The following is a 17027-nucleotide window of genomic DNA, read 5'->3' on the forward strand; positions in this document are numbered from 1 at the left end:
ACTCCATAAACAGATATAGGAATGACGCTTAGACATTTATTATGGACCCATACCATTCAAAGCTTCTCAAAAAGTATTGCGACTGAACTTGTGAAAGTATTTACGTTTGACACACTTCATAATCCACCAACAGCAAATATAAACATATTAATTGGGACTTATGTAGAACAGTCAAGCACAAATAAATCAAGATAATAGAAATCAACGAAAGGTGGGGATGCCAAGAAATTCTTCAAAAACTTTGACTTCAATGTGGTTTGAAGAGTTGCTTGAAATAAAATTTTAAGAAATTCTCCAAAAACTTTTATTTCTTTGGTCCATACAGTTGCGACAAGCAAAAACTATTGAAATAAAACGCAATCAAACAATTTTCCGGCAGACTGGGAATTGTAGGAATCCACCAGTTTATAAACAAATGTGCCTCATACAACAGCCCATACAAAGGACAAGCGCAAGATGTTACACGGAAAATGGCTAAGCTATACATGTATTTTCCGGTGCTGTGACAAAAAATCAGACTTCTAATTCTTGAGGCTTCGCCCATCTTGGGCTCTTGGCATAAGGTTTGCATTTCATCAGCTACATCTGAACCAGAATCACATACCTTGATCTCTAGTTCTCTAAGATTTCTTATGTTTGCTTTAATTTGAGGGGTTTAGGAGATCTACCATATAGAATGCTTCATGCCAAGGCCATTGCACGTTAATATAAGCCCTTTATAGCGATTCAGATAGTCCTACAGCACAAGAATATACTCATAAGAAACCTCCAACAATGGAAAGTGGGCAATGACTACAAAAATGGAGCAAAGAACAGAGCATTCTTACCATTACATTGTAGTCATAGGTCATCATCCCTTTCATGTCATATTCTTGCCGCTTCATGGGATCACTCAAGACTGGGAAAAAACATCAAAGAGGAATTCATCATAAAATCAGTACGACTACTGACAGGGATACTGGGATAGATGAAAGTCAACAAGCTTTTCTTTTATGTTCTTCAATTTATCGTTCCCTATTTTCAAGATAAAATCCGAAATTTAAGTTATGTAAATGAGTAAATCCCATTAGGAAGTACTAGATGGATTCACCAACAGCTCCACCAAATAGACAAAAGCTTTTGATACAGGAACTCAAATAGCTACCAGAATTGTCCAATTAGATAGTAGATACCCTTATACAGTTATACTCACCGAACAAATTCACGGGAACAGACCTCTAATAAGCTTAATGCATCCAAATAAGTTCTTGCAAAAGACACAAATAGGCATAGCATCAAAAATTTCATAAATAGAAAAAAGAATACCACAATGATCTCATCTCAACCACCAATCAGGCTAGCCGGCTAGGGCATCAATACATAGAAATGCTAGCCCCCCTTAGATGAAGTGCTCTTTGCTAATACCAGAACTTTCGGACCATACTATTGCCTTATGACTGAGTAGGCTCATCTGACATTGGAAGCAAAGAGACTCCCAAACACTTCCAAAATCCCCAACCAGATTGTGCAACGAATGCAAAATTTCAGGGAACACTTGTCGCACTACTAATAATAAACATGCAAATAAAGTTGTAACATCTACGTACACTCTTCCAGTCTTCCCCATGTTCATAATTCAAATAACCACAGCATCAACATTGAATTCCAACATAAAGAAGCGATTGTCTAATACGTAAGCTAAGTTGCACCATGTTAATGAACTCCCAGACGGCCACAATTCAGCCTAAAAAAACATTAACAAGCATGAAACACTTCAACAGTCAAATGACCAAGGAACACTAACCTTGGTAAGCCTCATTTATCTCTTGAAACTTTGATGTACTACCATCTTGCCCTTTTTGCTTATCTGGGTGCCATTTCTACAATGCAATCAACAATAATACGGAGTATCATTTAATTTAAAAACCCAATAAAACCAAATGACAAAATCTACATTTAAGAACAAAATATGAAACCCACAAATTGATTTAATTAAAGGATTCAAAACCATAATTTACAGTAAAGTAACACTAACCAATGCTAAGCGTATGTAATTAGACCGAATTGCTTCCTCTGTAGCATCATAATCCACTTCCAATATTCTATAATAGTCCTACACAAAATCAAGTTCATCCAAAAACATAAAAATCAGCTTAAACACTAGAATCCTACACAACATCATTTTCATAAAAAAAAACATGAAAATCAGCATTAATACCAGCTCAAACAAGAAAACCCCATTATCAAACAAATGAATCACCAATAATCTAGGATATACAGCAACAATTATTGAAGTTAAGCAACATCATTCCAGTAAAATCATGTATAAGGTGGAGAAGGGAACTATTACCATTTAAAAAAAGATAATATTTTTTTGGTGTAGGGGAGCCACTTAACCACAAATGACAATGAAATAGACCGGAATTAAATCTTGGAAATTTAACCGACTAAATTAGTCGACATCCAAATAAAGGGTAGTTGAACCAATTAAGGGGAAATGGGGATTAGAGAAAAAGAATAAAGGGTAGTTGAAAATGTAAGCAACATACCTTGGGTTTAGAAAGAAGAGAGAGAAAGTCAAAATTGAAGGGAGATTCTTGTTGTTGCTCATCATTGTTGTAGTGTTCATCGAACCGATTCTCTTCCCACATCATTTTGCCTCAAAATTTGCAAGATAAGCTTCTAATTGTTTGTCTTTCCTTGTATATATAATCCTGAAAACCAGAATCTGCAAAATTATGTTGTTTGAATTGGGGTTTTTGAGATAGAAAAAGGGGTTAGTCTAGGGTTTATAAGATATTGAAGGTGAAGCAGATAATTTTGGTTTGCATTTCTGGGGAATGCAGAGTATACGTGTACTGTAAATGGATGTCCTAAAAAAAAGGTTATTGAGAGTTCCAGAGTTTTAGATATGCTCCATAACATAAGTCCATGGTCCATCCCTCAAATGGTCTAAAGATTCAAAGTTACGTCCAATTCAAAGACGTTTGCCAATTACTCACTTCGTTTTTTAATTTATAACAATGTTCTTATAATCTTAGTTATACTATAATATTTACTTCCTTCGTTATATATTATTCGCAATAAAAAAATATTATATGTCTCACAAATAATACCCCTTTGTTATGAGTAAAATATAACGGAGGGAGTATATCGAATCTAGATACCTTTATAGTATGTGCAACAAATGAGCTTAAAGTCATGGGAAAATTTGTTTGTGAGTGTTGAATGGAGGGAGAAAGATAATGAAGCATGAGAAGAGGAGAAAAATAGAGGGAAATGACAACTCAAAAGAGAAAGAAAAATAGAGGCATGGTTAATCCCAAAGAGTAAGGTTTGTCTTCCTCTTTGTTGAATATGCTCGTGAGCTTCTATTTCTTCATTGGATCGGAGCATTTGATCATAGCCCTAACAAATACATCCTTTGTTTCTATTTAGTTGACACGTTCAATTTAGACACATATATTAAAGAGATGAAAGAGAATGATAAAGTAATGGGGGTACAGTGGTACACTAGTAAATATAAGGTATCAAACTTACTTAAAAAAGAAACGTGACAACTAAAAATAAACTTTCTAAAAAGGAATACGTGTCAACTAAAAACCTAATTCTTCATACTCTTTAGTAATCTATATTGTTGCCGTGTAGATCCTAAAGCTTAGGTGGGGATATATACTTAGCCTGGTATATCAAGGGTTATATTAGTCATTTAATAATGAAATTGGGAGTAAAAGTCTATCCTCATTTACTGAACTGAACTGGATATTTTATGAGAGAATGAAATTAGGAACTGAAATGAAAATAAGCTGAAGGCCCTAAATTTGTTATTCGAATATAATTCTTTCTTTGGTTCTTTCTCCATTTTTAGTCCATCCATGACCAAGGTAGCTCAAAATACACCTTAAAAATTCCACTTTCTTCCTCCATGCGAGTCATTTTTCCCCATGAGTCACCATTGTTGTTGGGATAGAGATTGCACCGCAAATGAGATGCTTTCCCTAATGGTTCAAGTATGACCATTATTTATATTATTTGCTACTCGGGATGTTTGTTTGTTTTTTCTTTTTTCCATTACTGCAAAGCGACAAGTGTTAGGGCTATTGTTGTTGTTGAGAAAATAAGAAGATGACGTTAAGTAGAAGATGTCATGAAAAAGATGAATTTGTGGTGAATGTGATGAGTTTTGCTATGATGGTGGTGGTGGTGGCACCGGCTAAGATGATGATGCGGTGGGTGGAAGATCAATTTGTCTTGTTTTTTAAAAAATATTTTTTAAAATAAAGAAGTTTTTAAAAATTACCTATTTTACCATCGAATAACACAATGTGTATATCGGGTCGATATGGGGCAACCCCCCTTTAGATTTGTAGGAGAATAAGAAATTGAAAGGGGAAATAAATCAATAAATGAAATCATCATTGACCGTTGAGAAAGGCTAAAGGCATAAAGGAATCAAAGTCAATATCCTACATGATAGCTACATTAACCATTCATCATTCACTAACAACCTGAAAACAAACAATCAAATTCAGCCCACCATTTTCTTCTCAATTGTATTATATTCAAACAACAACAACCTTTCCTCTTCACAAGCAGCCAGAGAATCTCCAATCTCCTTTGAAATCCACAAACTCATGTTGTCTCTTACCTCTTACATAGTAATTTTCATTATATACTCGAGTGCTCTTATAATCAATTTAAGACAACACACCTTTTTACCCATTAATTCATAATTTATACCTATAGTATAATTTACAGTTATAATCAATATACGACAAAACACCTTCTTACCAATTAATTCATAGTTTATACCTATATACAAGTATAATTTACAAAAAATTAGATATATACATACTATATAAGTACGTTCGGGTGTATAATAGACACTCTGGAGTCTTGGCCACTAAATTAAAAAACTCCCCCTGGAAATCTGAACTCCAAATTCAGACAATATTACCATACTTTTCACTCTTTTCACATACCAAAATATCAACCCACCAACCTACCCAATGGCCTAAAAAACCTCCCTTTCTCTCTCCTCCCCTCCTCGTTTACATCACTCCACATTTCTTCGACAACAACAACATTCAACAATGGCTTCTTCACTCTCAAATCTCTATTCATCAACATCTCTCAAACCCAAGATTTCCCACCTCCCAAACATCACCAAAAGCCCGATTTCTGGCCCGAAATCAATCTCCTTCAAACCCATTTCATCTGTGGCCCGAGACATACCCGCTGATCTTTCAACTTCATCTTCTTCCTCAACCAATAATCTCCCATCTTTGCAGAAGAAGAAGGAAGATGGGCTTTTGGAGAAAGACCCTCGGGCCTTGTGGGCCCGATATGTGGAGTGGTTGTATCAACACAAAGATTTGGGCTTGTATTTGGATGTGAGTAGAGTTGGGTTTACTGAGGAATTTGTGGAGGAAATGGAGCCCAGATTTCAGAAAGCTTTTAAGGATATGGAGGAGCTTGAAAATGGCGCCATTGCTAACCCAGATGAAGGTAGAATGGTGGGTCATTATTGGTTGAGAAATTCGAATCTTGCTCCTACCTCGTTTTTGAAGACTCAGATTGATGATACTCTTGATCGTGTTTGGCAGTTTGCTAATGATGTTGTTTCTGGCAAGGTACTGTTTTTTGGTTTTTGTTAATTACTTTTTCTCTGATCATTCTACTCTGTGGGACCGTGAACGGACAATGATGTAGACGAGATTTGAATTGATTGTATAGACTTTTAACTAAGTAAACTAGTTGGCATATGTTTTTTTGGAGCTCAGTTTAGTTAAATTAAAAAGAAAAAAGTTTAATTGAAGTTAGAGGCTTTGTGTGGATTTATTGAGAAAGTTGGATTAATTTATGCCAATGTATGGAGCTATTTTGTGGATGATTAGTAATTTATTGGACTAATTTGATGGTAGGAAGATTTATAGTTTGTTAGGAGTAAATTGGAGGGAAATTTGGAATTTGATCGTGATTACTAATTTAAGGTGAAATTGGAATTTTTGGATGAGTATGGTAAGTTTTTTCCTCCTATGTTTATGAGATCATATTAGTTGATATAATGTGATAGCTTATTAGGTTTGATCAAGCATCCGGGTGGAGTGAGCCCGCCCTGGATCAAGCATATGTGGAAGTTGGGATTTTGTACCAAAGGAAGTGAAGTTAGTGGAGGGATTTGGTAGCTTACATAAGCTGAAAAGGGATTTATGTGTTATGTGTAGCAGTTATCTTCATTAAAAAGTTCATGTAGATTTCAATGTCTGAGGAATTAAGGATTACTAAAAGTTACTAACCGGAGTATGATTGAAGTTGGGTTAAAAACAATAGATCACGGCAGCTGAGGAATTAAGGATGTGTAGCAGTTATCTTCATTAAAAAGTTCATGTAGATTTCAATGCCTGAGGAATTGAGGATTACTAAGTTACTAACTGGATTATGATTGATTGAGGCCAAACAAACAATAGATCACGACAGCTGAGTAGTGCTAATGATTAATGTCAAGCTCATGCGAGGTCAGATGAATGATATGTTATGTAGGAATTGTTTACGATGTACATCAGATGAATATGCTAATTGTTAATTGCCAATTGAAGAATGGCATAATTGTTTTTTGTGGTTGTTTTGATAAAGAAGAATTGAAAATGAGGTGGAATCACTTGTTGGAAATCTATTTTATGTGTTGCGTAGGATAAAATATTGTTACATAGTAGTACCATCAAGAATGCACAAGTATTTTGGTTTCATGTATGTTTTATTTGAACTTTTCGGTGTTGTAATCCACGTTCAACTGTTGCAGATTATAGCTCCGAATGGACAACAATTTACCCAAATACTTTCTGTCGGAATCGGTGGTTCAGCACTTGGGCCTCAGTTTGTTGCGGAAGCACTAGCTCCTGACAATCCACCCCTCAAGGTATGTGATATTCCGTCCATGTATTTAAATTGCTTCGCTGCTTCTAAAATCGTCCATTTTTTGGTCTTTGTTTGTCTAAAACCCTCCATTTTCCATAGATTCTATAAACTTTTGCTTCACTAAGTTCCCTTATCCTACCTACCACAATTTTTGGCTTAGTTGTGAACTTGTGATGCTTTTTACTCCATGCAGATAAGATTTATTGACAATACTGACCCAGCTGGAATTGATCATCAAATTGCCCAACTTGGTCCTGACCTGGCTACAACACTTGTGATTGTTATTTCAAAGGTTTGTTGATATAGTTTTATTTTAGAATGCACTGGAGTGTGGAGTTTCATCAATGCCAATCATCTCAACTAGCTGACCTACTTTTTTCTTTGTGATGATCAGAGTGGTGGTACACCGGAAACAAGAAATGGTTTATTGGAAGTACAAAAGGCCTTCCGTGAAGCTGGATTGGTGTTCGCAAAACAGGTTTTGATCTCAGGTCCTTGTTTGCTACTTTTTGTCATAAATGTCTGCCAAAAACATGGGTTTCTGATTGGACACTCTGCCTCTACTTGTGCTATGGCCATTACATTTAAGAGATCTTATGTTTCATGAGTTTCCACGAATCACTTTTTTAAAGACTATAGCATCCCTTTTATCATGCTTGGTGTTATGTCCAATGAATTTGGAATATATGAGCATTATTGTGATGGTTTTTATCTTGTTAGAATATCTTCTCTTCTCTTACACTCAGATTACAGATTTAGTTTTGCTATCATAATTACTCTTGACAGGGTGTTGCTATTACACAAGAAAACTCATTGTTAGATAATACTGCACGAATCATTAGATAATTGTGATGGTTTTTATCTTGTTAGAATATCTTTTCTTCTCTTACACTCAGATTACAGATTTAGTTTTGCTATCAAAATTACTCTTGGCAGGGTGTTGCTATTACACAAGAAAACTCATTGTTAGACAATACTGCAAGAATCGAAGGCTGGATAGACAGATTTCCTATGTTTGATTGGGTGGGTGGTAGAACTTCCGAAATGTCTGCTGTAGGTTTACTTCCAGCTGCTCTTCAGGTCAGTTGCCTCACTGAAAGATGGAAATATGCCTCTTTATAGTATATGTACTCAGTCTAAAGCCAGTGTTCTGTAGGGAATTGATATAAAAGAAATGCTTGCCGGTGCAGCTTTGATGGATGAAGCAACTAGGAATCCTGTGGTAAGCTCTCATGATTGTCTTGCTGCCATGTCGGTCTTAATATTCTGATGCTTATATAGGTGTATGCTTAATGAAGGATGGTGCAATGATGAATCCTGGTGTAATCTAACTTTAAATATTGCCCTCTTGTTGTGCCTGAATGAAATTTGATCTAATTTTATTCTTTTATTATGAAGAGTTCCAAAACGACATTCTTTTATTACTGAATAAATGAGATTGAAATCCTTGTGTTGCTTACTTGGTTGAGTTTGGTTTTTTATCCATGCCCATCATTGCTGATAAGTGATAAGTTTCTCGTTGCAGCTAAGAAGTAATCCTGCGGCATTACTAGCTCTCTCCTGGTACTGGGCATCAGATGGTGTTGGTTCAAAGGTATTTACTGTTCAAGGTTCTGTGTAATCTGAAGATTTGGAATTTGTTGCGGTTTCATTCTATCAACTACTCCATTGTAAGTTAGCTTCTGACAGCCTTTTTTTTTTTGTTTTTTTTTTTGGTTCTGCAGGATATGGTTGTTCTTCCGTACAAGGACAGTCTATTACTCTTTAGCCGGTACCTGCAACAGCTGGTCATGGAATCACTTGGGAAGGAGTTTGACCTTGATGGTAACAGGGTATGCATTGTTGGATAGTAAATAATTTGTGATGTTTAAATTTCAAACTCCATATCATAATTCCTGGTACTTGAAGAATTATTTGCATTGTCATCATTAATATATTAATTGTTATATCCATTTACATGAAGGATATGCCAATTGGACATACTTTACGAGTGGTAGGAGGCAGCTAGGCATTAGCTGCATTTCTTTTGGGATTACTGTTGTTACATATAAAATAAAATATAGCTTGGTAGCTTGTAGGCTTATTGCAGCATAATTTGTTTTTATCTGTACACCTTAAAAAGAAATTTATGAAGAAAAAAAATTCAATATAGCAGTAGTTGCGTGCATTTGCTGGGCAATGTTTTCTATAGACTCCAAACACAACAAGAACAACAAAGCATAAATATTTCCTTAGACTAAAAGTAAAACAATACTCCGTAATGTGGTGATGCACAAATTTTCTTTCAGGTATATCCAAGAAGAAATAGAATCCATGGGTACATAGGCAGAGATATCGCTTGGAGCATGAAACTATATATATATATATATATATATATATATATATATATATATATATATATATATATATATATATTTATTATTATTATTATTATTTTTTTATAATGACTAACCAAACCAGAACAATAAATAGGATGACATACTTCAATGAGGAAATTTTTGATATCACTCTCTTAAAAAGCAACCAGGATGATGAATAAGATGATAAAAGTTTTTATCCAAGTGTACCGATTCAGTGATTCTGGAGGATTCTATAAGTATCACCCAGAAGTTGAACTTAGAATTGTCAATTTTTGTACTTCTTATTAATTATATGTACTATTTCCATTCACAAATATGTCATTATATTTTTCATTGTCAAATTTAACCATCAATTTTTTTTAAGATATAATGGTAACAAGACTGTTAACTATAAAAAAAATTATTTTAATATGACTATATCAATACGATCTCCATGTAACCTATAAATCAAGGTGTCTTTAATAGATTGATGGTCAGTCTGGCACTTTGGCATGGAAATAAAAACAAATGGCTTATTTGTGAGTGGTATATGATTGGAAAAAGAAAAGGAAAAGAGAGGACACAACTTGCAATTTATGTTTGTATACATGAAATCCTCTAAAAGACCCACATTTAATATAGATTTGAAAATTTTAATTTTGGATATTTCCTGTATAAAGTAAATGCTTTACAAAACTATGCATGCAAAAGAGGCAAACCAAGCACTCAGAGTCTCAATCTATTCGATGCCTTTTTTTTTTTTTTTTTTTTTTTTTTTTTTGTTTTAGGTGTGTGACACATGAAATGCAGAGAATTTAGTTGGAACATAATGTGTGTTGATAATTCCAAGATATCACATATTGTATTAATAATGCCTCACGGCCCTCAACAAATGCATTTAGAAATTAATTGATGATTCCATATAAGCTACTTCTGTTTACACTTGTAGCACAACTGAAAGAAGACTTTAGTTTTTCCTAATTTGTCACTTACGTTGGTGCAACTAGGAAGCCCAACTGTTGAATTTTCAAAAGGGCAAATAAGTTTCATTTCATTTCATTTCATTTCTTCTTCTTGTATCTGGGATTCAACTTCAGTTTTTTAATTCTGCTCACGGCTGTATTCTCTCTACTGTGACAGGTGAACCAGGGGATCAGTGTCTATGGAAATAAAGGAAGCACAGATCAGCATGCGTAGGTTTTTGCAAATTTGTTAATATGTATCAATAAGCCTGCTGTATGGCAATCTTTTTTCTAAGGAAGGCAAGGCCTGATTTTATTTTTTTATTTTTTTATTTATTTTTTTCCTGCAGTTACATTCAACAACTTAGGGATGGGGTTCACAACTTCTTTGTCACATTTATTGAAGTACTACGTGATAGACCCCCAGGTCATGATTGGGAGCTTGAACCAGGTGTCACATGTGGCGATTATCTCTTTGGAATGTTACAGGTTAAACTTCTGAAGTTGATTTTGGAAATTTTATTAGCATATTTAATGATAATGGGCTTTGTATACTCTGCACTTCTTTGAGTTTGCTTACAATGTGTTGTTCTGTATCCTTTGGAAGATCTTTCTGACTCAGAAACTTGATTTCTTGTATGGCTGCTTGGTGAATGCCTAATACTGTAGTACTAATTATAGCTCTGCTTGTAGAGCTGTAGATGGTGTAACTTTTAAATCTTCCAGGTTTAGATTGCAGGAGACTTTACTTCTAGAATAGAGAAGTCATAGATTTTAGTTTTATCCTAAACTTTTTGGTCTTCCTGTTCCACCGCAATATGTTAACTTGACTAAGCTAACTTGGATTGGCGACTTAGGCTTCTTTCTTTTCCTCCAAAAAAAAACCCTCGTCTGAACTTTATTGGCTGTTTTCTGAATCATTTTTTTAGGTGATTGAGTTGTTGAATTTAGCTTTCGCTGTTCTGGAATTACATTTATCTAGAAAGCACGACTGCATCAATTCATGGGTTATCAACAATCCAATTACTCAGATATCAACAACCATATTTAATTCCTCATGTCTCCCACCTCTGACGTGGTTGTATTCTTCGGATGTGAGGATATAAGTATGCACAGTCTTGTAATTGAGGCTGCATAAAAGCTGTTGTTATCTGCCATGAGGGCTACTTATTGAGAAGCTTAATATTGCAAGCCTGAAAATTTGAATGTTGGCCACTACTAGCCTTACCCACCTCATGAAACATGCATTTTGCAAAATATCTTGATGTCTTATAATTATAATTGGTGCTTTGCAGGGTACAAGGTCAGCTCTTTATGCAAATAACCGTGAGTCAATTTCTGTCACTGTGCAAGAAGTGACTCCTAGGTCAGTTGGTGCTATGGTAGCATTATATGAACGAGCTGTCGGATTATACGCCTCACTTGTCAACATAAATGCGTATCATCAACCAGGTATCTGATGTGTCATTGACTTGAATGAGTTTACTGCACAGTACAAAGTGCTGGACTAATCTGGATTTAAGTGACAAAATTAGGAAACTCTATATATATTATTACATTTTAAATGTGTTTCTTATCTGCATGTTTTTTGTATCCAAATTTCTAGGTGTGGAGGCTGGTAAAAAAGCTGCAGCAGAGGTATTAGGTCTTCAGAAACGGGTTCTAGCCGTACTCAATGAGGCCAGGTTTGTTTGCCCTTGGCTCTTCATTTCTTTTGCTTTTGCAATCAGTTAATGCCTTAATGTTTGATATTTCTGTATTGCTTCAAATAGCTAACAAAGTCCTTTCCTGTTTATAGTTGCAAGGATCCTGTTGAGCCATTGACGATTGAAGAAGTGGCTGATCGTTGCCATTGCCCTGAAGATGTAACTTACTGTTTCTCGTTCTCCATAAGGGATATAATGTGCTCTTGTATGAGTTGTATCCTACATACCAACCCAACAATGAAATCTAATTTGGCCTTTGTTTTCTGCAGATTGAAATGATTTACAAAATAATTGCTCACATGGCAGCCAATGATAGAGTGCTTCTCGCAGAAGGCAACTGTGGCTCCCCTCGAAGCATTAAGGCCTTCCTTGGAGAATGTAATGTCGATGAACTATATGCATAGGTTATATTAAAAGAGAAGCAATAAAGAGCAAAAGCGTAAAAGAGAAGAAAAAACATAGTTCCGAGTGTTAGAGCTGTGATTGTTAGGGATTTGCTGCCGGGGTTGGATCAATGGGAAATTGTCCCCGGAAATTCTTACCTGTTGGATACTGGTATTCTTTCTAATATAGCTTCTTTCCCAAATACTAATGAAATAAGTAAATTTTTTTTATAAATCATACAAATAACTTGAACAAGATAACATCTGTTCAGACTTCAGACCAAAAGTACAAAAACAATTTTTGTTGACATTGTTTGAAAAGTGAGTCACGCTAACTGCATTGCTTACAGTTAGACAATTAACAGAGGGCGAACTGGTTAAGTAATTACATGGCATCTCATATTTTCAGCGGTTTTTGCTGCACGTATCAAGATATCCAGACAAACCTCACTTCCACATAAAATCATCACATTTTAGGCGAAAGTATAACAAAAACCTAGCGCAAGAGAAATGTTCCAATCATTGATTTTGCTTGGCCAAAGTTTATACAGTGTATCAAAGCTTGAGACATCTGCAGCAAGATTTCATTCCTGCTCTAGTTAGCAAACTTCACAAAGTACAACACGAAATTGATTTTGTGCTATGTAACATAATTACAATAAAATCGTTTTGAATTTCGAAAATTATTCAAAACGATTTTCAAGTGTATTGAAAACCATGGCCTTGGACCACTTTTTCTTGAACATAATGACAATAAAACATTTTGAACTTACAAGTCAAAATTTTAACATAAAGATATTAATTCATTAAAACACATCCATACACCATTAACTATGAACATTATGCATCAAAAAATGTCAACACCAAAACTGTGGACTATCTTCCAAAAATGTCAACACCCTGAAAAAACAAGGACATTGTACAAAAGTACAAAGTACACTAACTCATCTGATGTTGACATTAAAGCTTCAAACCAAAATTTGCATTTTAAAATTGTTAAAACCCATCTCTAAAGTTTGCATTTTGCTAATGATTAAGTATCATTTATATGATTATGACATGCTGATAATTATATTATATGTGGATAATATATGTAAGCTTGGGTTTAAACTAAAGATTAACATCCAACTATCCGTTAAGAGGAAAACTCTAGTAAATTAAGTCCACTATAATTTATGATTATGGCTAGTATTCAAATTAAAGTACAACTTTATAAAGGCTTCTTTAGTTAACTAATTTCTGAGAATTTGGTAAAAATTTCACTTTTTTTTCCCCTTTTCCTTATTGCAATTAGTGAAATTTTTATCACATTTTAGCTTTAAAAATGCACATTCTATTCTTTAATTGCAAGCTACTTTAATCATTTAAAGAACCTTAAAAAGAATATAATGAAAAGCATTATAAAGAAAGTTATCTTCTAGTAAGAAATTAAGTGTCAATTTAGGTGTCTAAGATTAAATGTTCACGTTTAAGTATAAAATGGATGGTAATTTCACTAATTTGCTATTAATTCCTAATATATAACAACAATAAGTGCTAAAGGCTAACAAATAATGAAATAATGGATTAATGGTTTCTCTAGGCTTCAAAAAAATATATATATACTCCCTTTGTGCTTTTTTAAGTGTTACTTCCTCCGTTCTATTAATATTGCAACAATTGACTTTTTGCACTATTCGTCACTCTTGTTTGACCATATAATATGAGTTATACGTTAAACAAAATATAGTCAAGTGAGATTGTTGGATTCGTCTTATAAAATACTTTCACAATATCAAGTTTTTATAATTTTTACGCTTACACAATAATAGATATTTAGCATATAAATTGTGTTTTGGGATGCGTAATTTCCTCCTTGTTGCAATATTAACAGAACGGAGGAAGTATAATTTGACTTTTTTTCTTTTTTTTTTACTATTCAGATAATGGTTTTGACTTGATTATTTTACTAATCTAGAGAAAACAAATGTTATTGTCATTGTTGGATTAGTCATAATGTATACTTTCATAATATCAAATTTGTTATAATTTTACTAACTTATAATTAGATAAATTAGTGGTCAAAGTCCTGTCTCAACATGCGTATTTGATCAAATTATAACACTTAAAAAAACACAGAGGGTGTATAACAGATTATGAAAATGATGCTATGAGGAGGAAAAAAAAAATGACGTTTAAAAGGCGTGGTTAGTTACCATTTTTCACTTAAGGGTACAAGGTGAATTTCTTCATGTTAAAGCAGTGGGTTATGCCAATATAAAGTTATGAGCATTGAAATATAATTTTGTATAGTATAGTAATGTGCAAAATTATTTGCAATTTCGACTTTTCTTTTAGGATAATAACTTTGATAAGACTCCAATTTTCAAGTTTGTTTTGATCCAATAAATTTGAGATTTTAATTTTGTGAATTTAGTGTTACAATAAATGCAAGTTGCAAACAGTAATTGAACAGCTCACCAAAAGTACTGAATAAATGACTACAATTTTCCAATATATTTACAAAAAGGAAAAGTATTGTGTAGAATGGACTCACGTGAGTCCGGTCATACAAACAGAAAAAATAAATAAATAATAATACGAGTATCAATTTATAAACCAGGGGATAGGGATAGGGATAAGGATAGGGTGGTCGCTGGCCGCCGACAAGTGACTAGGTAGTGGCAGTGGGTGGGGATGAGTGTGTGCAATATAAACCAGACTAACGTGAAACGGTCTCACGCAAAATCTTCTATTACAAAAATGCCACCAGATTAACAAAAATTCGTTTATCTGACAGATAAACTTGTATTTGCCCTATAAAATAATTGTCCATATTTAACTTTTGAGATATGAGGTCAAATTTTATCAATGTTGACCAATTAATTCAATATTTCAATTGCATCACAACTTCACAAGATTCACAACATAGGAAACTCCCAAATTAAATCATGGAGTATAAGTTAGTAATTCTTTAAATGGTAGTATGGCATCTTAACTCTGTATCATTTATAGAAAAGTTATGACAAAGTCCATGACCTTTGACCATATCAAAGCTACATCATAAATCATACTTGTAACTAGTATAATATTTATTTCGTATAATTAAAACTTATTGCCCCACTTACTCACTTAGTAAAATTATTCATTGGATTAAAGTTTCGAATTTTTAAGGTAGAGATTATTTTACTTGTATATCTTACCATTCTTACTTTTTAGATGTCTAATTTGCTTATCCAATCAAAATTTATGAGTGTTATAGTCTAATTAGGGCTTTTCTAAAAATGTTGTATCGTAAACTCACATCATAACTCCATCTTTTTATTTATATCATATTATCATACACAATTAACATGGTTAACCTCAAATTGTCATACCAAATTAGTGATTACTCCTTCCATCCCTAAATTACATTCTTGTTTGGAAATTTACACGGGAATCGAGGAAGAAAGAATAAGACAAATAACAATAATTTTTATTTTTTTTTAGGGAACAAATAACAATAACTAGATAATGCAATGGGAAGTACAAAATATTAAATAATGTTTTTGAGTAAAACAAAGATAGATTAGTGATTGTTCATAACATGTCATCAATCCTTTGAAAAAAAAAAGGAAAAAAGTACATTAATCAACCAAACATTAAAAGTGAAATGTAAATACATTAATTATACATTAAAAGTACAACTGAAAAAAGAGTGTATTTGGAATATTTAGAAAAAAAAAATAAAAAAAACTTACTAAAAATAGAAAGGTGAAATTTAATTTTGAAATACCCAAAATAGAAAGCAGGAATGTAATTTAGAGACGAAAGGAGTAATGAATTTGGTTTGCATAATCTAAACGCAAATTCTACCGAGTATTAATTAAATAAAGAACAATTCACATTTTTTTTAAAGCAAGACAACGAAAATTGGTAGCACAACCAAAGAATAAAACAGGGGAAGGTTTACTGTGGGGTCAAATGTGGGACCCACAATCCATGTGACATTCATGAATTTTTTAAATTTGCCGTAGAAATTTTACGAGGTGAGAAGCTCACAGTTCACACTCCAACGTTCGACTGTTACATTTGTTGCCTCCATCACCCGCTTGTTATTATATCACCCCCTCCCCTCGCTACACCTCCTCACTTTCGTGCTCCCTCTATTTTCGCCACTTTCGTTTTCTCTTTTATTTCCCCCTTTTTTTTTTTTTTGATAAATTAAAACTATTTATTCTTAATTACATATATGATATATACCATAAAGTTTTACAAAGTATTTAGCCTGCAAAATTTTTCTAATACTGATGAATTACTTAGAAGTATAAGGTTGATTTGATATGCAATTTCAAATTACGAGTATAAAATAAATATCTCAACCTAGGAAAATAGAAATTGATTTAAGTTATAAACAAGTGAGTATACGGTATAAAACGAGTTTACTTATTTACGGTATAAATTGTTATTAATAAAATCGTGTATCAATTAGTGTTATTACTTGAATCTAATACTAGTTGCATATTAAAAAATAAAATGGTAAATTTCTTTATTTCCTCCCAAAAATACTCTCATTTGCCTTTTATTTTCACAAATTTTCATATCCGACTAGCTTAGCTATACCACGTGATCGAGATTACTTGATTAGTGGTTACTCGATCAGACGTTACTCAATTACTTTTATGCTTTGGGTGTGTCAAACACGCTATTTTTTTTTTTTTTTTACGAGGCAAAACTAAAGTAATTTTCATTTAAAAAATAAAAACAACAAAACAAAACCAT

The 17027-nt window shown here is 33.4% G+C and overlaps 2 protein-coding genes across 2 annotated transcripts; one reads left to right on the forward strand and one right to left on the reverse strand.

Annotated features, from left to right (window-relative positions):
• Window positions 1-344: 344 nt before the first annotated feature.
• LOC145638226 (uncharacterized) lies at window positions 345-2914 on the reverse strand. The gene is made up of 5 exons (XM_081689192.1): window positions 2529-2914; window positions 2015-2092; window positions 1784-1859; window positions 828-898; window positions 345-736 (listed from the first exon to the last, which is right to left on the reverse strand). Exons 1-5 carry the CDS (start codon window positions 2631-2633, stop codon window positions 665-667), a joined length of 402 nt encoding a protein of 133 aa, XP_081545318.1. The 5' UTR covers window positions 2634-2914; the 3' UTR covers window positions 345-664.
• A 1994-nt stretch (window positions 2915-4908) lies between these two features.
• LOC145638227 (glucose-6-phosphate isomerase 1, chloroplastic-like) lies at window positions 4909-12490 on the forward strand. Its single transcript, XM_081689193.1, has 14 exons — window positions 4909-5612; window positions 6782-6898; window positions 7091-7189; window positions 7292-7375; window positions 7834-7977; window positions 8054-8119; window positions 8423-8491; window positions 8622-8729; window positions 10377-10429; window positions 10549-10687; window positions 11494-11650; window positions 11805-11883; window positions 11997-12063; window positions 12174-12490. Exons 1-14 carry the CDS (start codon window positions 5073-5075, stop codon window positions 12306-12308), a joined length of 1857 nt encoding a protein of 618 aa, XP_081545319.1. The 5' UTR covers window positions 4909-5072; the 3' UTR covers window positions 12309-12490.
• The last annotated feature ends 4537 nt before the right edge of the window (window positions 12491-17027 follow it).

The sequence above is a fragment of the Chenopodium album genome, chromosome 7, assembly GCF_948465745.1.
Source record: "Chenopodium album chromosome 7, dcCheAlbu1.1, whole genome shotgun sequence".
NCBI classification, from domain to species: Eukaryota; Viridiplantae; Streptophyta; class Magnoliopsida; order Caryophyllales; family Amaranthaceae; genus Chenopodium; species Chenopodium album.